The sequence below is a fragment of the Capsella rubella genome, unplaced genomic scaffold, assembly GCF_000375325.1.
Source record: "Capsella rubella cultivar Monte Gargano unplaced genomic scaffold, Caprub1_0 scaffold_3, whole genome shotgun sequence".
Lineage (NCBI taxonomy): Eukaryota > Viridiplantae > Streptophyta > Magnoliopsida > Brassicales > Brassicaceae > Capsella > Capsella rubella.
In genome coordinates this window covers 8,589,263-8,613,750 of record NW_006238921.1, presented here as the reverse complement: position 1 = coordinate 8,613,750, position 24,488 = coordinate 8,589,263, and the positions used below count along the sequence as shown (strand labels likewise).

Genomic DNA, 24,488 nt, shown 5'->3' with positions numbered 1-24,488 from the left:
AATATAGCCAACAAAAATGAGACTTGTGTTTGATGAGATACTTAAATGGGTTCCAAAGTCTCTTTTTTGAGCACCCCTCTTCACTCTCTCTCTTCCATTTTTATTATTTTTATTTTTTTAATACTATGAGATTCATGTAAACACTTCCCACTAAAGGTGCTCTTAGACCTATGAGGAAAAGACATTTTTTTTTGTAGTTTTGTTTTCCTCTTTGCTTCACACCCCGGCTCAAACATCTAATAAGAGCCTTACAAAACAAGCCTTTTAAAGCATGCTAAAAACAATAGCCATTTCATCCGAAGCTTCATCTAACTATGTCTTAAACTCCATGTCTTCCGCTACCACATTGCTTAAATTGCGCTGTATATGATGCATCTCTTTCTCGTGGATCTAAAAAAAAAAGCAAAATCCAATAGTTATTTCGAAACAAATAAACGTTTTTGACTAGCTCTAATCATCAATGACAATTTCAAAGTCTATGCTTTATTTTTTGGTAAAAAGGTCTATGTTTTCTAACAAACTCAACAAATGCTATTCTATGTATTGAAAAGAGTTTGTTAGAAAGCATAAACTTTGAAACTATCATTCATGATTTTGCATCAACGAAAGCTCGTTAAGAACATTTCTTTGTTTAAAAATAACTGTTGAAATTTTTTTGTTGTTTAATTTTAGATTCAACGAAAAAGAAGATGCATATATATATATATATATATATATATATGCCGCAACTTAAAGCAATGTGGTAGCACAACACATGGAGTTTAAGACATAGTTAGATAAAGCCTCGGATAAAATGGTTTTTGTTTTTAGCATAGTCTTTTTTTGTAACTCGTCCTGCGTCTCGGATGTTTGAGCCAGGGCTGTTCACAACTAAAACAATAAACTCGATCCATAGTGTTCCTTTTACATTAGTTAGTAGTTATAAGAAATACATATTTTATTTTTATTATTGATTAAACTGAGAAACTATAACTAATAGCAAAACTAAAACGCATACAATATGTTATATGTCATCATTTATATAAATATTTCTTGAAAGAGATTTCGAAATCTGCACTATGTAGTTAAGTCCCTCTCCTTCACAACGTACGCATTAGCCTTCGTCCTCGTCCTTCATATGCCTTCCGGTGATACACAAAACGCAAGAACACACTATCATACAGAGGAACACTGTACTGCATATAGCTAATGCCACTATCATCCATACTTCCATCGTTATTATTTGTACAAAACTATAAAAGAGGTTAGATATGGAGTTTATAAGTTTTTTACAAACTTAATGTTTTTTCCTGCCTTGCTCTCTCTTCTTACAACATCAATGTCTTAATATACAATTGGATTTTAAAGGAGTTTTGGTACTGATGATGAAAGAATCCCAATTTTATTAATAATTTGATATTGTGTCTATCAGTAATTGGGGTACGCATGGTGTTTATCCCTAAACACACAAATTAAATCACTTTTTAAACTAATTTTGTGAGATAACTTATTAGTAGAAGAAATGAGACATTTATAAAACTTTTAGTAATCTATTAAGCTTCTTAAATAATTTTACAAATTTTGTTTTACATTTTTTTCTTCAATTGAATTCCATCACATCATATTTTGAAATTTTCCTTGATTTGTATATCTAGAAAACAAAACCTAATCTCTCGAAATTTATAAATTAATTTATTGTAAATAGAAATGGAAAAAATCCATTGCAACATAATATAACCTTGATAACTAATAGAGTTTTTATAAAAAGATAATAATGTATTAATCTAATGTTTATCATATTTGTGAAAATGGATTTTAATTTGGTCACTAAAGAAAAATGCATTTAATTTGTGTTTAACATCGTAACTAACGTTTATGAGAAGTGTTTATAAAATATTAGGTATTATTTTGATATAAAATTAAGACGCTTTATAACTGATATATAAAGTTTATATATAAAGAGCATACATGTATTAATCTAATTTTTATCATATATATATATATATATATATAATCCATCAAAGTTAAATGTTTATCCTTAATTATTATCCATTTATGAATGCATTTTGTATTTTGTAATGCAATGTTTAACAAATGTATCCTCTCATGTAGACATATATACACTAGACTAAATAATATCATTCTGAAAATTATCCTTTTATGATATAGTAGTTGTGTCTCATCTTATCCATCTTTTCACTTAAATTAACAATATACAAGTTGTATTTTGGAGCCAATTGTGAAAATTGTATAGTTTTGGTCCAAATGGCATAACCTAATAATAAAAATAACTTTCTCGTAGGTGGTGATATTTTTCTCTATTCATTTGGATAAATATCTATAAACTCAGTTATAATTAATGTAATTATAACTTAATACAAGACATTAACAAAAGACTTCATATACCAAAATTACTTACCTGTCGTTTGAAAAAATGTAAAATTCAAAGTGGTTAGCTTTAGCCTTAAGGAGTGGGCACGAACCAAATCATTCTTAGGAAAATCCAAAATTTGTGATCAGCTCCGTTGTCATATATCTAATTTTGAGATGTGGATATTTGATTCCTCTTTTGATTCAATTTGACCAAAACAATGGCTCTAGACTCTAGCCTCTAATCTTGAAGAGTTAAATATTACATGAAGCTATCTAGTAAATCTTGCATGAGTGTGTGGTAACTAGTTGCATCTATAGGCTGCTCAATCTCTCTCACCAGATTCCGGATAACACTTTTCACGTATCTCTTTCCTTGAGGATCTCTCCACAAAAGGCTCAAAATCTCAGGAGGTATTACTGCTGTTGCAGCTCGAACCACCAACTTGTTACCATCTACCTCCATACCATTCAAGCTGTTTAAAGAAACACAAAGACGGGTCAAGACTTTTTGCTCGTATTATGTTTCATTAAATGGATGTTTGGTTTCTGGTTCTACCTGTTGAGAATGCTGAGCATGTTTGGCCACTCAGAGACATCGAAACGCACATCTGCGATGCCCTTTCCCCTGTGGTACACCTGTTTGATCTTTCCATAAGGAACACACAATGCTCGTACATCTCCCATTGCTGATCCCGAGAAGTTTGAAAACCTTGCCACGGTTGTCCTCGGTATATCAATCCTAGAGATAAACAATTGTGTGTTGCATATGCTGACTGAATGCCCTGCAAGTGCTCTCTCTTTGCCATCTTCCGTCTGCAACACAAGTAGACAAATTAGCTTAGCTGGATTTGGCATTTGATTCTAAGAATAAACAAGAAAAGCTACAATAAAACCACACCTCAAACTCAACAAACGCATCTGTTCCCGCTGAACCCAAGATAAACTTTGATATGTTGCTCCTACAGAACCTCAGCGCTTCTTTGATCTGATTCGAACTAAAATCATGTGTCATCGGATGAATTTTAGCTGTTCGGGCTGGTTCCTTCACCAAGGCAATGGGCACATCTGGATCGCCAATGAGATCCGGAATACATATGGTTTCTACCATGTCTTTTTGAGAAGCTGCCTCAACACATACACTGTAATTCTTCACCATCACACTAACTTTCTTCAGAGCATCCTTGACTGCAGTTTTAGTCTACAAATATGGAAGCAAAGAGCAGGTGAGCAGAAAAAACACTTTTTAAGAAGAAAGTTTAAACAAGAAAACAGTGCGACTTGTTTCTCGAGATAGATCATTCAAAATAAAATAAAAACACAAACCTCAAAAGTTAAGAGAGCATCTTTGTAAATGCACCCTTCCAAGGAGGGAATTTCTTGTACATCCAAAACGGTTCCAAACCCAGAAAACACTTCGACAATGTCATTCTTGTTAAAAGATTCTTGCAAAAACCTTAGCAGTACTTTGTTAGGAGAGTGTTCTCCAGCAGATAATGCGAACAAACTCTTTTTTATTACCTTAGGATCCATGGTAGTAGCAGCCAAGGTTGCCTGACTGCACAATGATTCGTTTTTCATTACTAAAGTTTCCCCTTTGGATTCCTCTTCCCCTGTTGCACAACTTTTCTGCATTGCAGGATTGCCTTTGGATATGCATATTTCTTCTCTACCATTAGGATTCAATGAGTTGGCATCTGAGCCCGCTATTGTCAGTCGGAAGGTTAAGGGAGTCCATCAACTTCTCTATGCTACTCACTGCCAGAGGTGCAACGGTTTTTCTAGAGCTTTCAAACGAAAATATACTTTTCCTTTCTCTAATAGCAGCCAGGTCTCCACTCTGACCATTAATCCCACCCCTTACTAGAATGGATACCAAAGAGCCTGGAATTTCAGGAGCCTCTGATAACCTGTCCTTATCATTTTCCTTAGATATACTTATAATTTTCTGGACAGGATCAGACAGCATTTTACCATTTAGGCCGTGTTAATCACTGGCATCACAAGAGGATTCTCCTGTAGATTTACTGGAATTACTGTTACACAAAGCCTCAAATGTCAGAGGAAGCTTCACCTCTTTATATGGTTCTGAGCTTCCAAACAAGTTTGAGAGATTATTCCGAGGTGGTTTTGCTTGATGGGAATGCCCTTTCTCAGGCTGCAAGTTCGCCATATTTTCCCCAGGTGATTTTAGACTTTCTGATACTTCTCCAGTCAAGAAACCTAAAGCGACATCTTTAGAACTTGGTTCCTTGGGAGGATCCACTCTTTCAGGCTGTATACAGCTTAACACCTTCTCCTGCGTAAACTCCAAGCCGCCTACTCTATCAATATTATCCAACCTCTCTTTATTTACAGATAAGCTTTCTCTCATCCCAGAAGTCTCAATTACTGCAAGACTTTGAGATACATCTCGAGATCCCATCTCAGAGACCAAAGACTCTTCATTTACTCTTGAAGCCAAACAGGTTTTGTTTTCTGCAGCAACACTTTGAGATGCATCTTGAGACCCCGTTTCAGAGACTGAAGATTCTTCTTTTACACTCGAAGTAATACAGTTTCTATCTACTGCGACAACACTTTGAAATGCATCTTGAGACCCCATTTCAGAGATTGAAGATTCCTCTTTTACACTCGAAGTGATACAGTTTCTGTCTTCTGCAACGTTCTGCAAGGTGACCACTTTAGTTGCAGTCACATTTGATGAGGAAACCATGGGTGGTTTTAGCGAGTCTTGACCTAAAGTTTTGTCCATCAAAACCTCGTTTCCCAAAATCTTATGCTTCAGATTAGTCAGTAAACCTCCGAAAGAGTACCAATGCATTCCCTTTTGGCCAATATCTCTGCACATCCAGAGAAAAAAAGGAAATAATCAGAGCTATATCATACATTGTAAAGTAACTAGAAGACCAATGCATCACCAAAAATTAACATGAAAACTGAATCAGTAAGTTAATGTATGAAAGATTGAAAGTTATAAGTTGGGAGCTCCAACACTAGAGTCTACAATGGTCTGTTGAGTTTTTGAATCCAGGTAAAGCCACTCACAGTTCATAAAAAATACAAAGGTATGATTAAAAATCAAACTACCAAAAACTCCAAAACAAAACCCCATTTCCAGATTTGATTTCTAAGTATATAGCTTCATTACTCTTTACCACTGCTAAACACTAATCTAAAACCCATTACACAGAGCCCTTTAAAGTATATATTCTCACTTGTTCGTGGAAACTTCAGAATCTGGCAATCTCTCATATTTCCTACCATCCTCGATAGAAGAAGATAACCACCTTCTCGTCAAAGGTACGAAACCTATAAAACAAAAACAAAAAAACAATTTTTTTACAGAATCATCAACATCGATTAAGAAAGGAGAATCTTTTGGTTTATGAATGAAAAAATCAAGACGATTCAGAGAAAGGGTTGATGTGTAATCACCTCTACTGTTGAAATGTGGAGTTAATTTGGGTGAAAGTAAACGACCAATGGCCATTTTCGGAGAAGCTTTCCTCAAAAAACCCTCGTTGGAGGTTTAAGAGGAGACGGAGGTAGAAGAAGATGCTCTCGAACCGGAAATATAAAGTTTGTTCTTTTTCCTTTTTCAGATTTTAAGAGAACCGGTCTTTAATTTCCAGAGAATGTTTTGGTTTAGTAATTAGCCGACTGGTTAGCCGGTTTAATTCGAAATTGATTTCAAACCTGGCCCAATAGAAACTACGATATTACTGAATTTTCAGGCACAACAACAAAAGAACATTTGGCTTTCACATTCTAGGTGTCAGTTAACCGGATTGATGATACTGTTACTCTAACCTTATTAGGATTGGTTTGGTTTAAGCTAATTATTGGTTTGTGATTGGTTGGTTTATAGTTTTTGTATTTCCTGTTGTATGTTTTTGCTCTACAAAATGTTATTTTATATGTGTTTTGTTTTCTTCGTTCTCCTTCTACAAATAAGAATGATGAATACAAAGAACTCATCGATGTCTTCTTCTTCTTCTTTTTTTCTTTCGTATTATGTGTTTTATCTCTGCATTTTGGTTTGTAATTAGTATAAAGCTTTCATGTAAGTGTCATGCCTATTCATAAAAAGAAAATATATACTTTTCTTCGACTTTAAACCACTTTTAGTTCAACTCATACAACTTCTATGCGTTCTCTCATGCATCAACATAACATTTTCACAACTTTTTCTTTTGAAAACAAGAAAAAGGTTTGATAATCCAATTGAAAAATAATTCTAAGCCTCCGAATAGTTACTAGTTAGTCTCTTAATGTGTTTGTATGTCACATACGTTCTTGAAATTAAAAATCAAAAATTTGTTTCATTCTTTTGTTTTTTTTTTGAAAAATGAAAATATGTTTCATTATGTTCACAAATCAAAATATCCAAATATATAGAGATACGATTGTAAGTTTTAGTTTTATCGTTTTATTGAAGATACATGCACCCAAAGCTTTAAATGTTTTCAAAGTGTAATGAATATATATATATAGCCTTGCTATTTGTATAATGATATTCTCATTGTCATAGAATGCAAATAACTTTATAAAAATATATAATATATTCATGCTTGTCTTTTAAGGTTGGAAGTTACGTAAACGTAGTTTTTTTTGTTTAATTTTCTGATATGAAACGTAAACGTAGTCAAAAGTATTATAAAGACAAAAGAAATATAGAAAGGAATGAGAGAAAAAGGCGTACGTTACTATATGACGACGCTTTGTTACAACTATCTTTTCACAGTAAGCGTTTTCTCGACAACATTCTAAAAGTGCTTATAAATTGTTTTAAAGTTTTCCACCGTTACGTTCCAGAAATGTAATTGAATAATATGCAAAAAAAAAAACGACTAAAGAAACTGTATCTTGCAATTGAAAAAGTCTTCATGAATACTAAATTGTGAGGATATCGAAGAGGTTTCTTGTTTTTATCAAAAAAAGCTTTTTGTAGTTTATAAGATATAGCAAAGCTAATAAGAAGAAGCTATGAACGAGGAGGATGGGCTTCTTATTAGATCTCCCTTTCATGTTCAAGGTCACGATTCATCTTTCTTCCTCTCTTAATATTATTTAAAACTCAAATCTTTTGATTATAAAGAAGTTTGTAATAATCTTTAAGATTGGTGAACAGGCGTTCCGGTTTAGGAGACTTGTAGTTGGAGATGGAAGGAGAAGGAAGAAGAAGAAACCATCATGGTTAACTCCGGTTTCTCACGGATACTATACCGTTGACCGGTTAAGCTATACCGGCAATTCGTCGAATGATGATTCAGTTTTTGTACAGAGAGAGCAGCAAAATGAAGACGAGCTTGAGATTTGGTTGTTTGGAGTTTCTAATGCTCTAACAGGGAAAGAAATGGTCAAGTATATGCAAAACCATCTCTTTGATAAGCTCCCTAATGAGGTAATTAAAAATTATGACTATATAATATATAGTATAGTGGTTTATGTTTAGTGAGGAAAAATGTATTTTTGTAACGTTTTCAGCTAGGAGTAATGAGAAAATGTAAAGAGACAATGAGAAGAGCGTATGCTGAGGAAGAGAGGACCGGTGGCTCAGCCGCTACGGTGGCTGTGGTGAACGGAGAGAAGCTAGCCATGGCGAGTATCGGTGGCCATAGAGTGGTGGTTTGTAGAGACGGCGAGGCTCATCAAATCAGAGACAAGAACCGGAGATCATCAACAAAACATTGGTCACAGTTTATGTTTCCAGGTTTGTTTCTTCAAACCAGGTTTTGCTTTTACTGTATAGATTACTTGTGTGAGAAGGAAACAATATAAAGATCTTGATTTTTTTCTTGAACATGTTGCAAAATTTAGTTTGTAATCAAGGAGAAGCAGTAGATGAATCAGATCCAAGAAACTCAGAACTTGTGGTTATTACAGAAAAGATTAGTTCAGATACTGAGTTTATCATTGTCGGTAGCTCTGGGATTTGGGAGGTAAGATCAAGATCAATAAGAAAAATGCAAAATATGAACTGATCAAATCACCTAAATTGCGATTAATGGATTGATTTTGGTTACAGGTGATGAAGAATCAAGAAGCGATTAACTTAATTAGACACATAGAAGATCCTAAAGAAGCTGCAAAATGTTTAGCTAAAGAAGCTTTAAACAGGATTAGCAAAAGTAGCATTTCCTGTGTTGTAATTCGGTTTGATTAAACCGGTTTATTTTTGTACCAGAACCGAAATATTTAAAATTCAAAATCGAACCGTTTTGTTTTTTTAGTAGCCAATAGAACTGCGACGATCGTAACATTTACTTGAAACTATCTCAACGTTCGATAACGTTTGAAATTTTGCCGCCCTAGTATGACCAATGTGCAAGTTCTTGAGAGGGCTAAATCCGGCGAGTTTGGTGCAGATTCCGCTGATTAGCGTCTCTTCGTTGGCTAGATCGTTCTCCGCGAGCTTGTTTTTGTCGTCGATTAATGAATCGGACTCGGATAAAGGGTTGTTCCTTTGAGTTGGTATTGAATTGGAGCTTCTCCAAAGAGAGAATGAGTTAGATGGAGATGGAGAAGGAGAAAAGGAAGTGGAGTTACCGAAGCCACTGATTTGAGAGGTGATTCTGAGAGCTTTAAGACGAGCTTCTCTTAATTCTTCTTTTCCTAAAAGAAGAGTTTGAATTTGATCCGCCTTTTTCTGAACTTGAGCTCCCCAATCAAATCTGAAAGGCACGAAATAAATTAAAGAAAACGTTAGAAACATGGAAACTATATCAAGAAAATAAGTAAACATAACAAATGTTTGTAACCGAGACATTTGAACGTTCCAAATGAATAAGAAACCAAGATTTCGTCGTGTTTTCAAAAAATAATCAGATTTTTCGAAAAAGTTTCTAAGTAAAAAGTTTAGGAATAGTGTTTTCATGGTATTTCTCTTTAAAAGAGATCTTAACTGCAAAAGACGAAGTTTCCATACAACCTAGATTTCAAGTAGCTAAAAAAATAATTACATTTTCGAAACCAAGAAATTTCTGAAATTTTAATGTGAATTTTCTTTTAAAGGAGATTAGAATAATAAATACCCATTATCGTCGATGTATTGGAAAGTAGAGAGAAATCGAAAATGATCCAAGTCATAAATAAAATCATGAGGCAAATGAAGAGGTCCATGCGTTAACAAGAACTCCAACAACACCATTGCCTTGTATGCTTCTCTCCACTTCTTCATCTCCCCTTTCTCTTTCCCTATTCTGTTTTCAATATATTTCATCATCTTAATCATAATAATAATCTCCAAAAGAAACAAAACTAATTCATACTTTCTATGAAGAACATCAACAATTCTCCAATAGTCCACTGTATTGAACGATGCCTCGGCTATTTTCGTCATCGTTTTAGCGTTTGGTGAAATAGGATCATCATTTGTCACCTCTTCTACTAACCTAAGGATTGAAGAGAGTTCAATGTAATCAAATACTCTTTTAGAGTATTATAGTTAGCTAATTATGTTTTCATTAAAGTCCACTCACAGCTCAACTTCGGTAACATCGGTGAGGACAAGTCTAGCAACATTGTACTTGTCCTGAAGAAACGAAGAGGCTTGTTTCTTGAAATCTCCAAACCAAAGTGTCCCCATCATCACAATTTTTCAAAATTGAATGGTCTCTCTCTTCTGTCTCCGCAAATCAACTTAAATGTGAGCTTCATACCAAACATTCTCATGGGTCATCCTTTTTTTTAGCTTCAGGACACACTTTAACAACTATTAATAGATTTGAGTATTTGACCAAATTTAATTGATATTAAACAAAGTACTTGTGTTACAAGTTACATATACCACTTTACAAAGTTCTATGAACAAACTATAAACACATAAAGTGGGAGACAGCTTACTTTCTCTCATCTTCTTCCCAAAGGTAGACAGAGAAAATGGACTGTAGAGTTTTCCATTGCTTTCACACTTTCAGATTTTTCCAATCTCCACAATCTTTTTCCGGTCATTTCCGCTTTCCCGAACCAATGGTAAGCATATCGAAGCTTCTCATCAAGCCATCATCACGCCCAAGCCTAGCTGATGACTTCAATTCTTGGCCCGGTTGAATCTTTTGGGCACTGCTTGAAAATAGTTTATTTGAGCGGTTCTCACTCAGCTCACCTGATGAACCAGGTTGGCTGCTCGACATCACTGCCATCTTTGTGGCAATCTCATTTCGGGTTTTTTCAGAAACTTCCTGCATATTTGAACAAACATCAATCACTTTGGACTAAGAGGTAAATGATTCTCATTATTGATGCCAAACACTCAGCAAGATAAAACTTTTAAGTCATATACATATCAGAAACACAATTCTCAACAGCTATAGAAGATGCACAGAAAGATAGAAAAAAGAAAACTAACCACTTCTTTGGAAGCATCATCAGAAAAAATGTGTTTAGGGCGAATGCCATGACTCGATATGTTTCGTCTGGCGAATGCTTCAACTGCACCTGAGAATCTGTCACGCAGATCCTGCCCTCCTAAACAAAAATAGGAAACCAACTTCAGAGTTAAATCTTCAACTATCTCAGCGTAACCAATGTCCAGTATCTGCAAGATCTCTATTTCAAGCTTCTGAACAAGGGAAAGATACTGGCTCATGGTTCACAGAGAAAGTTCAAGTTTTCCAACACTCAAACCTCAGATTCCACAAGCAGTCAACATTGTTATTAGCCTTATAGAAGTGAGTATATAAAATCAAGTTATACCTGTAGGCTTTTCATTTCGTTCTGCAGATGGTCCTGGAGGGTCTAGAGCTGGGTTTGGGTTTGGCTAATGCAAGTGAGACACAATATAATACAAATATGAGATTTTCAAAGTAGTTTACGGTTTCTAAAAGTTTGTTCACTATCGGTTGACGCAGAAAACACTAACCCTTGGTTTTGAAATAGAGCCACTCTGAGGATATTTCAAGATTGTCCAATCAAACACATAGTCGAACTGATAACCTGCATGCAGTAGCAAATGATGTAATTTACAAGTGGTGTAAAGGTCCATACACTGAAATAGTCTTTCTTACACTTACAGACAACAGAACCTCAAAAAACATGAGTAACATTATAATAGAGAGGCGAAGGAGATAAAACACAGTATAGGTTTCAAACCTTCTCGAATAAATAGGTCTCTGAATAGTCTTTTCAGATACGAATAATCTGGTTTATCTTCAAACCTCAATGATCGGCAGTAGTGGAAATATGATGTGAACTCAGATGGAAATGACTTGCAAAGAACCTGTAAACAGCAAAATCATGTTTATCGAAAACTTTCCAAAAATGCTAAACAGAGTCTTTTCACAATACAGAAACACTATTATAGACAATGATGTACCTCTACGGGAGTAAGCATCTTCTTTTCACTAATCTTCTCATATTTCTGTTTCTTGGTACCTGCTTTTAGACCTTGCCATGGTAGACTGAGACAAGAAGATGCATGTCTCATATTTCTGTGTTTCTTTAAGATTTTGCTATCGATAGTATACACAACCAAAATTGTTTCCTACCTTCCTCGTAGAAAATACATCAGCACATAACCAAGTGACTCTAGATCATCTCGTCTACTTTGCTCTGCAAGAAGATATAAGACATGTTTCAAATAACAAGGAGGAGAGTAGCTTAACGGTTAATGCACAAATATAGAATGAAGCCATTCAAAGGTGTGACATGGAAACGTTTCTCACCAATCCCAAGGTGTGTGTTGACACTTGCATACCGAGCAGTACCTGTTAGATTCTTATTTTCCCTGTAAAAATGTTCAATCAACTCTTGTGAAGCAAAGCATGGAAGAAGAGTACATGAAGGAAATTACCAAGCATAAGACCTGTATCAACCTTGGAAGGATACAAAATTGTCCCTAAGGTCTAGCATTAATCTTACTATAGTTAACTTATCAAAAAAATATGAAACGTTACAAGAAACACCAATGCAAATAGACTCTTGTTAAAAGAAAGATCAACAACATAATAAGCTTTCTTTATTTAGATGCATGTAAGAACATCAATTTTTCTCCTAAAAATTGAACTTCTAGCGATGACAAACATTATAATCAACAAGCGTATGTATCCTAAACGAGAGGGAGAGAAACATTTGTAGATCTCACCTGTACGGTATATGCTTATGTGTCTGAAGATCTCTATACTTTTTAGCAAGCCCATAATCAATAATGTACACCTGAGGTTGAAAATTCGTTACACCAGACACAATGCTAACAACATTTGTATGGCATACTAAAGCAGAAACTGGAAAGCATTACCTGGTTTGCTTTGCGACCAAGACCCATCAGAAAGTTGTCCGGTTTAATATCACGGTGAAGAAATCCTCGCGAGTGCATATACTCAACTCTGTTTATCTACATTAACATTGAAAAGAGCTAAAATTAGCAATGATCTCTCAACCAAACATTATCTCGATATTAATGAACTCAAAAAAGGCATACTTACTAACTGATCAGCAAGCATTAGAACAGTTTTCAAAGAAAAATTCCGACTGCAATAATTGAACAAGTCCTCCAAGCTAGGACCAAGAAGGTCAATAGCCATACAATTGTAATTACCCTCAACGCCATACCATTTGATATGCGGAACACCCGCTGGTATCATAAGAAAACCAAAGCTTTCAGTCCTATGGAGAAACAAAAGCGTCAAGTGAAAATGAGCCGGGGAATTAAAAACTCACTCCCTCCTTGAAGAAGCATGTATACTTTTGATTCATAGTGGAGTTGAGGATGCTTCGTCTTCACAGGTTCCTAGCAACAAAGAAATGTGGATGGATCAATATAGCTGCCATGTTTATAAGAACAGATCAACAACTTAAGCTTAAGAACATGAAAGTATATATTCAAATAAAAATGTAGTGACAACATGTTTCAAGATTCAACAGTGACAAAACTAAAACATACCAGCTTAAGAGCAACTTCTTCTCCAGTTTGAACATTAATCCCTTGAAACCAACACATAGAACCAAAAATCAAAATTATTAATCAGATTTACTCAAACAACAAACAAAGAACCAAAAAGCAATCAAATTTTGATAAAATAAATAAATGAATACCTATATAAAGTTCACCAAACGATCCACTACCAATCTTCCTACCTAACTTGAACTTTCCACCGATGATATGATCCATCGTTTCGAAATTACTACTAATGAGCTATAACAAATCTCATCAATACAAAAACGAAGTAAACCAAGAAATTATATAAACCCCAAAATCAAGATTTCCTAATGAAAGTTCAAGACTTTGTCAGGCAACAACACACCATGAGTAGTGGTGTTAAGTACTATTATTCTGAATCTTTAAAGTTTGAGTCTTTAAAGATATAAAGTTCAAGAATTTTTAAAGTTTTGAGTTTTTTTGGTTTCTGGGTAATCAAGAAAACAAAAAACAAAGTTGGGGGAGGAAGAAATGGTTTTGATGACCGACTGAAATTAGTAGACGAGACGGAAGAGAAAAGCAGAGACACATGTTATTATCTCAATCTTCTTTATTACTTTGTTTTCTATATAATTTTTTTGGAAAAAGTATATAATATTTTTCTTTGTCACGGGCAAGTGAAAATAAACGAGACAGATAACACAACACATAATACTATTTTAGTATTTTTTTGTTAACCTTTTCCACTTTGCTATATTATTATTCACCAAAGATACAAGTGTAACAACATGCTTATCTTTTTACATAGAAGTATATTTTCATAAGATACAATTCTTAAAAATACCACTAAATTAAGATTTTTGAATTTACACTTATATACTATAAAAAAAATCTCAAAAGTATTCCTAAAAAATATTTTTTCTTTTTCGAAAATACCACTACATTAAAACTAAACTTAAATCTTGGATATTGAATCCTAAACCTTAACAATAAATCAGAGATGGTGGGCTAGTGGTTCTAGTCTGGTGGAAGAGTCGCCCTGTTGGTATAGGCCATGGATCGATTCTCCTCAGACGCAGAATTGCTAGCTTTATCCCTTTGGCCATATGGGTATTGGCCTCTTGCTTAAGGCCCATTTGAAAAACTGGGGGACCTTACCCGTGGGATACCTTCTCCCCAGGGATTAGTCTCGGATCCTTCCATAGGTCCGGGGATTTACCCTGAGTAATAAATAAATTAAAAAAAAACAATAAATCAAATTTTAGAAATTTTAGTTTTTTTTTTTACTCAACAGTCAAAGATGATGCTATAGTAAATATCAAATAAGGTCAGAGCTCAATAGCTACTCTCTTTTTTTTTTTTTTTTTTTTTTTTTTTTTTTTTTAATTTTCTGTCGACAAACTAAAAAGATATCTAATCTTTTTAAAAAGTTCAATGTATGAGTTGCGTTAGTTTTGTAATTTGTATAAAGAAACATGAATTTAATAATCATGGATGGCTGCCAAAGTTTCTTTAATGTTTTTGTTTTCTTTACAAAATTGCCAAATTAATGTATGTAGAGCCAAGCAAAAACCAAATTCAAGTAAAAGACAAAGAAAACTAAAAAGCAAAGTAATTAAGCTTTGCGTTACCGACTTCTCTCAAACGCCAATAATGTTTTAAAAATGAAATTAAAGCTGGATAATTCATAATTACCACAACTAATCTTTAGCTTTTCTTAACAAACAATCTACTAATCATGTATACTAGCAATTCAATTTACGGCAAAGATTGGTAAAGAATCATTTGTTTCATGATTATTTTATATATATGTTTTCAAGTGAAATGCCGTATATTGATATATACAATGAACATATACTAAAATATATATTAACGAATAGTTGTTTTTTTCCAGTCCATAGTGCTACAAAAAGGATCCAATGGCTATGTATGGGGCAATGATAATGATGTGATATATTTTTTTGGGTATATGTATGGGTCAGCTTCTGTCTGTTGTTGATGTATACACAAACATTCCATTTATTTCCCATTTATTGTTTGCTAAATTATAAAATACAAAGACTTTGAAATAGTCTTGTTCTTTTCTTTGCCTAATCACTACGCTCACTGTAATGGAACGTGCGTTATATTACCTATGCGACATTGTCTCTGAGACTCTGAGAAAACATGGAAGTCAGACAAAAGTTTGAGACTTTGATCACCAATAGTCTAAACAAGAACAACTCCCACGGTTGAAATGGTGGAATCTGCTATTATCCCTTACAATAATCTCTCTCTCTGTGATCTTCGAGATAAACTTGATCGCGACATGACAATCCCTGCAGATCCTTATGTTCTTAGTCACCCTTATTGTTGTGCCAGGTTCTGTGTTGATGATACCAAAGGCAACAGCCAATCTCTCGCTGTGTCCAAACAAAAGCTCTCTCTTATGCTCCTCGTCTACATCGTGAAGCACGCCGCTTGTGTCTGCAACATACCCTTCTTTCTCCATCTGTTCCATTACAGGTTTAAGAAACTCGTTGATTCTGTCCATATTCGGATGCGATCTATCTCCTGATACAAACCCATGAGTCTTGTTTTTCAGTTCGATCCAACTACAAGCTGGCTTTTTCCTCAATCCTTTTTTCCTCATTTTCAATCTCAGTTTCGCCATTTCTTTCCATCTCCCATTAGAGGCATACATATTGCACATTAGAACGTAAGCTCCCATGTTTTCTGAATCAATAGAAAATATCTTCTCTGATACCTTCTCAGCTAACTCAAGATTCTTGTGGACACTGCAAGAAGACAACAAGGTAGACCAGACACTACCTGTCGGTTCAACACGCATCTTTGAAATGAAATCATATGCTTCTTCCAGTTTCCCTGCACGGCCTAGAAGATCCGCTACAGCAGCATAATGTTCTAACTCCTGGTTTAAACCATAAACCTTAGTCATGCTGTTAAAATATCCCCATGCCTCATCTACCAACCCCACATGACTACAAGCAGTTAGTACAGCAACAAATGCCACTTTATTTGGTTTAACTCCTTGCTCTTTCATCTCCTCAAACAAAGAGACAGCTTCATGTCCATGACCATGTAACGCGTACCCCATTATGATAGCTGTCCATGATACTTCATCATGTACATTCATCCTGTCAAAAATCTTCCTAGCAGCATTAATATTCCCACATTTCGAGTACATATCGACAAGTGAACTAGATATAAATATGTTACTCCCAAAGCCACCTCTTAATACATATCCGTGAAGTTGTTTCCCGAGGCGCAAAGTAGCTAGGTGCGCACAAGCAGGAATCACACTTGAGAATGCCACAGGTCCTGGCCTAACCTTTGTGGTCACCATTTGCCTAAATAATCTCAAAGCCTCGTTGTATCTACCATTCTGTACATATCCAGCTACAAGCGAGTTCCATGAGATACTATCCCGACGAGCCAAATGAGAAAACACTCTTTCGGAGTCTTCAATCCGAGCACTTTTTGCATACATATCAACTAAACTACTCCCAATATATACATCAGCATCAATTCCCTTTCTAATCGCATACCCATGAATCTCTTTTCCCTTAATAACATCCACATACTCAGAAAATATAGGAAGCACACTGGACAAAGTGAAAGCATCAGGCTTTATATCAGTAGTTCCCATCTCCCTGACCAGTCTTAAAGCATCTTCATACATTCCACTCTGTGCATACCCTGCAATGATAGTATTGTAGGACACAACATCCTTTCTAGGGATCACTTCAAAAACTTTCCTCACACTATCTATTCCTAAAGGCATAGTGCAAGTTTCAGCCTCTAAATCTTCATCACAGTTCATAACAGGTTCAACGGATTCAGTGGCAACACAACATGAACCTAATCTGGACATTCTTTGAGGCATTTCATCGAACACTTTACCTACACTTATCTTTGAACCCATACCAAGAAGCTTAGCATACATATTCATCAACGCATTCCCTGTATACAAATCACAATCCATGCCAAGCCTAACGATACACCCATGAACAGACTCACCCAATCTCAAATCCATCATCATCGTACACGATTTCAGCACAGAAGGGAACACATTGTGATCTGGGCATCGACCCGAGGCTCTCATTTCCACGAACGAAGCTAACGCGCGTGAGAATAGAGACTGGTCGGTGAAGCATCTGATTACTGACTTCCATGCTAGAACAGGAGGAGACTCAAGCGTTTTGAAAAGAAGCAAAGCTTCATGCAAGAGTTTGAGGTTCGTGTAGATTGATATTACGATGGAAGCTGATGTGTGGGAGAGAGATTGGGTTCTGATGAACTGTGCGTGAAGCTGCTTGGCTTGAGATTTGGATTTGATGCGAGTTGGATTCTGAATCAGGGTTCTGATTAGGGTTTTTGATGAACTCATCTTACGAATGAATTGGTACTTCCTGGTCTCCTCAGGGAGACACCATTAGCAAACACAAAGGTCACTCTTTTAAAAACTTCAACTTTTAAACTTCCACATAACTTTTTGGGGGGGGGGTTATTGGGAGAATGATTTTAAAAGAGTTTATGGATTTCTAAAGTTTAGAGATTTTAACATTCTCAAAAAATTTTGTAGATTATAAAATAATGTTTACCCAGATTTCTAGAGTTTAATAGATTCTCCATATGATAGATTCTACAAATACTTATGATAATTGCAGTATTTTGAAAGTTGTTTTTAATGACTAAATATGTAAGGAATCATTAAACCAATAACACTAGAATTTGATAGAATTGGAAAATCAATAAATACTCAACTTTTTGAATAACAAAGGATTTTAAATTTTTGATGAACTCATCTTACGAATGAATTGGTACTTCCTGGTCTCCTCAGGGAGACACCATTAGCAAACACAAAGGTCACTCTTTTAAAAACTTCAACTTTTAAACTTCCACATAACTTTTTATCTCTTCTTCAAAGTTCAATTATTTTGTAAATTCGAATAGCGAAAAAGATTCATTTAGGAACTGAGGTGACACAATTGTATGACGACTAATATGACCAAGTACAAATGTTTCGATACCAACCAATTCGGACTACTACAATCAAGAGCTGTGAACTAGAAACAAGAAGTCTTTTTGACAATTACATTGGTGATGCAGTCAAAGAAAAAGAGTTCTAAGAAGTAGAATGATAGAATGTTTTCTGATTTTCAATTGCCGCACACACACACTTGCAAGCTCTTACTTGTCTTTCTCTTTCTGTCTTACTCGTCTTCTCTTTCTGGAGGAAGGCCGCAAGGTAAAAGCATTTTCTGCACAAAAAAAAAATCAAATAATATTGGAGTTATAAGCCAAATGGAAACATGAGATTGACATTATTCTGAATCAAAGATGAGTTTCTAAAATCGTTTAAAAGGGAGTTGTAAACCTCTAAAGACTAATATATTCCCTTGTAAGGTTAAACTAGTAACTCAGGTTACAAACTTTGGTACAACAAAATGGACTGATTTCTACCCTTTAAACTAATGTAACCCATAGGCATCCGTCTATTGATCAGCAAAGCTATAGTCGAGTATAGAGCAGTCTAAACTTAGGTAAAAGCTATAAGCAAAATCACTGATCTTGAGGGTAAAAGGAAAAGAAAAAGAATGAAGCAACTTGAGAGTAGATACTCTACATATTGCATAGACACAATGTTGCACAAAGAGCCAGAAGATAACTACAGATATAATAACCATTTAAAAGAACCATCGTCACCTAAAACCTAGAATCATATACCTAACCCTGATTGTTCCTGTCCCTGAGACACTACCACATTAACATAACCAATAAAATTCTAAAATTCTTGACATGAAACTACGAGAAGCAAAAAAAAGAAAGACAAACCTGCATGAAGTTGTAGCGTTCTCGACCAATAGATTCGTTCTCAGCTATTGCGAAGTACGAAAGCATCGGGTAGTGACCAATGTATGAAGCATAACTATCACGCTGAATGTTCACAGCCCATTCACTAGACATAAGAAACATACATACATACCAATTAGTCCACAATTTTTAGCATCCTGAAAATAAATTCCAAACAAAAAGTGTAAAAAAAAAAAAAAAAACTTACAATCTGCTCAAATCCGCATGCCCTGTACCAACATACTTAGCTTGAAGATGCTCAAGCTGAGAGTTTATGTTAAACCTATCACTCGCCTGCACAAACCCCACAAAACAAAAGTGAGATTACATAACTATCTGATGTTAAAAACCTAACCTTTATAAAGAATTGAGGCAAATTATTCCCAGATTTTAGCTATGCTTAGTTTAATCTCCAAGAAATCGTATACAATTGGAGATATAAACACAAAGAAACTAGGGTTTCAAAGACGAACCTGCATCTTTCAGAGAGTTCGCAGAAGCTCTTAAGCAGATGGATTCCAAATACACAGACTTTGCTCTGTGCCGTCTCTTCCGAATTTCTGATTCACTTCGATTCCGTATATATGTGTTCAATAATGTCTTGAGTAATTGACTGGGCCTTGAGAATGGGTCTGGGTCTGGCCCAATTATAACTATGAGAATCGGTACAGTAAACCAAGCCAAACCGTATATTTCAATTAAACCAAATCAAATCAATAAGAGAGATGAAGTTTGGGGAAGGAAATAAAAACATATCCTCTTTTTAATTAGAACTGTGTGGTACAAACCAAATTGTGATTTACCAAAAGAAACCCAAACAAAACAATCAAACAAATAAACCCATTCCGAAAGAGGAATATTTACTTTCTTTTTCCTTCAACTAAAAAAACCTTTTGAACAAAAGAAGATATTGACCAAAAACATTATCCTATGTTGAACAATCCTTTTAACTTTCTCTATCAACAATCAAACAATCCATCTCCCAAAGGAAACTGTACTTTCTCCAACCATAAATCCGCCACGTCAACCTGTCTTTTGCTGTGTTAACCAGGACCAAAGTGTAGCAAAGAGTCTGGTTCAGGCCGTGGCATTGTCGAAACGCGTGGCTGAGGATGATAGGGTTTCACTAGATGAGCTGGATTTGCCTTCTTTCTCTGGAACTTCCATCTGTGTTGGCAAGAGTTTCAAGAAGCTTCCTTGGTGACTAGTGGTGCTACTGGCTGATTCATCCTCTGTGAAATGTTTTTGTAACAATTCTGGTTAGAGCTACAACCATATTATAGTATATATCAGGCAGTTCTAAGACAATGAACTGGAAATTGATTGCAGTAATGTTATCTATGTAATGGTTTTTAGTATAGCATTTACCAAATAGGGATTTAATTGATGGCCGCTTTGGCTTTGTGCTCTTCTTCTTTAGTTCAGCTGCAACAGTAAACACAAGATAGGTAAAACACAGAGCAACCATGGGATATGTTTAAGTTACAAGTCAAATCAGTAATGTAAGTGACATTCTACCTATCCCTGGTAACTGATCATCGTTTACGATTTCAACGTTCTTGTAAGTATAACCCACAAAATTAATATCTTTGGATGAGAGCATCTGGAGATAGAAAAGAAAAGCAAAGACATTCTAATGTTAAGAATGCTAATGACAACACACTGCATATAAGCATGAATAAGCTATCATTTCTTATGTTATTAGAAATTGACACTTGAGAGCAAGCAAATTTTGTACCTTTCTCCATGGACCTGATTTCGACATCTTCGGAACTTGCTTATCAGTCTGTTACAGAAGCATTTATATTTATATTAACAGCTGCATACGCATCACTGGACCAGTGCCATTATTAAATATTTATACCAGTTTTCTGATTGGAACACTTAGTTTTTTTACCTCTTCAAATTTTTCGAAATTTTGAGTGTCCAACTCGTCATTGACTTGGGGAATAAAAGCAGCCTTCATTTGATACAATTTTTCCCATTCAACACCTCTGAACCAAGGGTGTTCCTACAAGAAATGCCAAGAAAAAGAGTTTATTAGGCATTTATCAATAGTGTTCAGACAAGGGAACTTCAAATCTTAAAGCACAAAGCACCTTAATTTCATTTGCTCCTTTTGATCCAATCCTTTGTTCTACGTTGCATAAAAGTTTACAAATAAGATCCTTGGCTTCTGGTGATAGCCTAACCTCATCCGGGAATTTTAAATAATTTCTCCAGTTTACTATCTGTTATTAGAAAGAATAAGAAGATATTTAGAGATGAAAGGTGAAAAGGTAGGCGACTGCATATATTACCACCAAAAAGGCATCATTAGAAGATCAAGAACTAAACCAAATGCAAAAATTTGAGATTAATGGAAGTCCTATAGAAAAGTGAGGATTGGTTACCTTTCTACAAGTTGTCATTGGCTCATCTGAATAAAATGGTGGAAACCCCACAAGCATTTCATACATGATCGCACCGAGAGACCACCTAAAGGAAAAAAAAACCAAAAAAAAAGTTCATCAACAACAACTTAATTTGAATTAAAGAGACACGACCCAACAAATTTGCTGCACCTACCAATCACATTCCATTCCATATCCTTTCTTCAACAAAACTTCTGGAGCAATATAGTCAGGAGTTCCAACTGTAGAATAAGCCTGCAACAGAAAACTTATATATCAACAGCGAGAAAAACTTCCGTCAGATGAATAGTACTGGCTGTTTTTTCAATCTTGCATAACTGGACATTTCAGAACAAGAAAATTAATGATTTGTATAACATAAACTCACAAGCATTCTTCTATTTCTCTGCCAGTTTTGCAGTTGTTCCATTTGGGAGCGGGTGCGTCTTGGTGCCACAGGGCGGCCGTCACTTTGTAGAGCCCCACTAACGTTGTGTGCAACTATGAAATCTTTTTCCTGAAGAATACTACAGTCTAATGGCTTACACAATCCAAAATCTGATAGTTTCATGTGACCGCTTCTGTCGAGTAGCAGATTATCAGGCTTGATATCTCTGTAACAAATTGGAGAAGTAAATAGATGCTTCAGTAAAATTTAAATCCACTCGAGAGCAATAATTTAATCAGATAGCCTCATTGCTTCACTAGACCTGTGGATATAGTTGTGCTTATGAATGGACTCAATAGCTAAGACTGTTTCCCCAACATAAAATCTTGCCTCATCTTCAGTAAGTGTGTCTTTCCTCATAAGTAATGTCATCATATCTCCACCAGGTAGATACTCCATAATAAGATACAAATACTCTTCATCTTGGAAAGAACAATACAGTTTCACAATGCAATTGCTGTCAACCTCTGCAAGTAAATTTCTCTCTGCTTTAACATGTTCCACCTGAAAAGAATTCAGATTTCAACAAACACTTACCAAAAAAAAACAAAGATATATCAAATAAAAGCAGCTTGAAGGAGATACCTGGCCTCTACGAAGCATCTCAGACTTTTTAAGCTTTTTCATCGCATAGACATGGCCTGTTCCCTTCTCCCTACATATCCTAACCTGCATCAAGAGACGGGATACACATAAGATAACCATAGAAGTACTTTAGGTCAACGTTAGCATGAACATTTCAAATTTTAAGCACTATCCCCAACGCCTAGTCCATGCTTAAAACTAGAGGAAAAAAATCTGAATGCGAATGAAATTTGTATTTATTCTCAGGTGGCATAAACCATGCAGGGCACTAGCTCACTATAAATCAAAGAAAAGTTTAGAGTAACATTAATGATACCTCTCCAAAAGCGCCCTTTCCTATCATTGTCAATGGCTCGAAGTCATCGGTTCCCATTTTATGTCTCTGTCGGCGCATGTATTCCGTTTCCTTTTTCTCTAAGTCCTTAAGCAAATTCTTTTGCTCTTCCTCAGAGACTTCTGCAGCAGCTAACTTATTTTCCAGCATATCACGTCTGCAGCAAATGCAATTCCCAAAACAGATCTTAGGTGCAAATTACAGAAGAAAAAGGAAAGAAAAAAGATTTGAATAGAAGTTCCCATATAAATAGCACAAAACATCTATTACACGAAAAAAAAAAATCTTTCATAGCTATAGTCTACAAACAAAAACTTCCAGGGAAAGCAGGGGAAACTCCATCTGGAAGATACAAACATCTTAAAAAGTTGTGCAGGTGTCACGAAATTATATGCTAATGAACAAAAACTTCATTTTTTTATCTTGAAAAAATATGCAATAAAACCATACCTCTCCTTTCTTTGCTGCTGACTTTGCACTTGTTTTTTGTAATGGTTTTCAATATACTGTTTCGCAGCTGCAGCCTTCTGCTTTGTTACATTTGACACAGCTTCTTCACCTCCAGCTGTTTTGGGTCCATCCTTTACATTACTTCTAGCAGTTTCCTTCTTTTTCGAGGATTTCTCCTTCCCTTTAGACTTTAACTTACTCAGCCATGCTCTGGCAGTATCCATCGCCTCCCTCCCGCTTAATTCGATCCCAACCCAAATATCAATATACGCTCTTTACGTAAAAGTCAGTAGAGAGTTTGATATACACGAACTATGACGTCTACTCCAGCTATGTTACAACAACAATATTCACATGTCACGCAACTGGACAGTTTTCCCTATTAGTGTCTTGCACCTACAACAACATATAACATATATAAGTTCACAGTGACTCCAAACATCTAATAGAGCATACTCAAAACTAACAAGAAATTTTATGACCAATTGATACAAATATCAATAGAACTGACAAACAAAAGAGACAAGAGAGAACGATAAGCTGAACCAGAAGAGTGAACTCAAATCAATTCTGAACATTGTTGATAGTCAAATAACCTAAAAAGAGCAAAAAAGGTTACAACTTTACTCTCACACTAGCCAACCCTAACAGTATATTCCCAAATCAAAACACATACAAAAATGAAAAAAAAAACCAAATTTTGAGAATCACCCATGATTCCTTAACCAAAACCAAACTCAATAACATGATCAGTTCAAGATAAAGCGATACCACCAAATCGATTTGCAAAACAATCAACAGAAGGTGAAAAAAAAAAGATACTTTATGGTAAAACTCAGACCTGAAGTAGAGTCGGAGAAAATGCAGCAGAACCCAAATCAAACGATTCCGGTGAAAGCAGCAGCCGATACACTGAACTGAACAAAGGCGTGAGAGACTCAGAACAACACAAAGAAGGAGAGACAAGAGATAGAAACCAAAGTGAGAGGAGTGGAGAAGAACCCTCGAATCCAGGGAATTGGATTCGTTTCAATTTCTTCTCTCGAAATTTCGCATTTTTGTGGGTTTAGAAAAAATTTGGCAGTGAAAGAGAAAGGAGAAAGGAAAGTTTAAAGCTTTCGTTGCTTTTGATGTGTAAATTTTACAAAAGAGAAGAAGAGAGACTCACAAAAACATAAACTGCTCTTCTTCTTTAGCCTCTCTCTTTGGGGC

General features: G+C 35.3%; 7 protein-coding genes across 8 annotated transcripts; 1 reads left to right on the top strand and 6 right to left on the bottom strand.

Moving 5' to 3' along the window:
• Window positions 1-2,510: 2,510 nt before the first annotated feature.
• On the bottom strand, window positions 2,511-5,903 carry LOC17893028. The gene is given in 7 exon segments (XM_023786094.1): window positions 2,511-2,825; window positions 2,909-3,165; window positions 3,251-3,550; window positions 3,676-4,057; window positions 4,059-5,192; window positions 5,568-5,661; window positions 5,788-5,903. Coding segments are annotated over 7 exon segments (2,436 nt in total). The 5' UTR covers window positions 5,843-5,903; the 3' UTR covers window positions 2,511-2,611.
• A 1,359-nt stretch (window positions 5,904-7,262) lies between these two features.
• Window positions 7,263-8,587, top strand: LOC17891052 (putative protein phosphatase 2C-like protein 44). Its single transcript, XM_006299706.2, has 5 exons — window positions 7,263-7,387; window positions 7,484-7,756; window positions 7,840-8,065; window positions 8,173-8,294; window positions 8,381-8,587. Exons 1-5 carry the CDS (start codon window positions 7,352-7,354, stop codon window positions 8,516-8,518), a joined length of 795 nt encoding a protein of 264 aa, XP_006299768.1. The 5' UTR covers window positions 7,263-7,351; the 3' UTR covers window positions 8,519-8,587.
• On the bottom strand, window positions 8,580-9,990 carry LOC17891488 (epsin-3). The gene is made up of 4 exons (XM_006299719.2): window positions 9,834-9,990; window positions 9,624-9,746; window positions 9,387-9,554; window positions 8,580-9,026 (listed from the first exon to the last, which is right to left on the bottom strand). Exons 1-4 carry the CDS (start codon window positions 9,941-9,943, stop codon window positions 8,582-8,584), a joined length of 846 nt encoding a protein of 281 aa, XP_006299781.2. The 5' UTR covers window positions 9,944-9,990; the 3' UTR covers window positions 8,580-8,581.
• Window positions 9,991-10,085: 95 nt separating this feature from the next.
• LOC17892102 (casein kinase 1-like protein 10) lies at window positions 10,086-13,787 on the bottom strand. Its single transcript, XM_006297619.2, has 14 exons — window positions 13,387-13,787; window positions 13,235-13,275; window positions 13,012-13,081; window positions 12,777-12,925; window positions 12,590-12,685; window positions 12,437-12,507; window positions 12,018-12,079; window positions 11,841-11,904; window positions 11,669-11,753; window positions 11,446-11,572; window positions 11,216-11,289; window positions 11,050-11,113; window positions 10,703-10,821; window positions 10,086-10,535 (listed from the first exon to the last, which is right to left on the bottom strand). The coding sequence occupies exons 1-14, from the start codon at window positions 13,460-13,462 to the stop codon at window positions 10,302-10,304; spliced, it is 1,332 nt and encodes a 443-aa protein (XP_006297681.1). The 5' UTR covers window positions 13,463-13,787; the 3' UTR covers window positions 10,086-10,301.
• A 1,426-nt stretch (window positions 13,788-15,213) lies between these two features.
• LOC17892252 (putative pentatricopeptide repeat-containing protein At3g23330) lies at window positions 15,214-17,659 on the bottom strand. Of its 2 annotated transcripts, XM_023786034.1 has the most exons (2): window positions 17,231-17,385; window positions 15,214-17,118 (listed from the first exon to the last, which is right to left on the bottom strand). In XM_023786034.1, the coding sequence occupies exons 1-2, from the start codon at window positions 17,383-17,385 to the stop codon at window positions 15,408-15,410; spliced, it is 1,866 nt and encodes a 621-aa protein (XP_023641802.1). In that variant the 3' UTR covers window positions 15,214-15,407. The 2 variants fall into 2 exon arrangements, with proteins under 2 accessions (XP_023641802.1, XP_006297059.1); XM_006296997.2 differs by having other exon boundaries at window positions 15,214-17,659.
• Window positions 17,660-18,163: 504 nt separating this feature from the next.
• On the bottom strand, window positions 18,164-19,635 carry LOC17891081 (uncharacterized protein At4g14342). Its single transcript, XM_006298829.2, has 4 exons — window positions 19,540-19,635; window positions 19,275-19,360; window positions 19,049-19,172; window positions 18,164-18,474 (listed from the first exon to the last, which is right to left on the bottom strand). The coding sequence occupies exons 1-4, from the start codon at window positions 19,543-19,545 to the stop codon at window positions 18,427-18,429; spliced, it is 264 nt and encodes an 87-aa protein (XP_006298891.1). The 5' UTR covers window positions 19,546-19,635; the 3' UTR covers window positions 18,164-18,426.
• A 172-nt stretch (window positions 19,636-19,807) lies between these two features.
• On the bottom strand, window positions 19,808-24,488 carry LOC17892555 (serine/threonine-protein kinase tricorner). The gene is made up of 14 exons (XM_006297261.2): window positions 24,118-24,488; window positions 23,277-23,672; window positions 22,809-22,983; window positions 22,493-22,576; window positions 22,170-22,411; window positions 21,848-22,073; window positions 21,635-21,714; window positions 21,460-21,544; window positions 21,166-21,297; window positions 20,964-21,077; window positions 20,805-20,852; window positions 20,585-20,669; window positions 20,435-20,491; window positions 19,808-20,298 (listed from the first exon to the last, which is right to left on the bottom strand). Exons 2-14 carry the CDS (start codon window positions 23,498-23,500, stop codon window positions 20,144-20,146), a joined length of 1,707 nt encoding a protein of 568 aa, XP_006297323.1. The 5' UTR covers window positions 23,501-23,672; window positions 24,118-24,488; the 3' UTR covers window positions 19,808-20,143.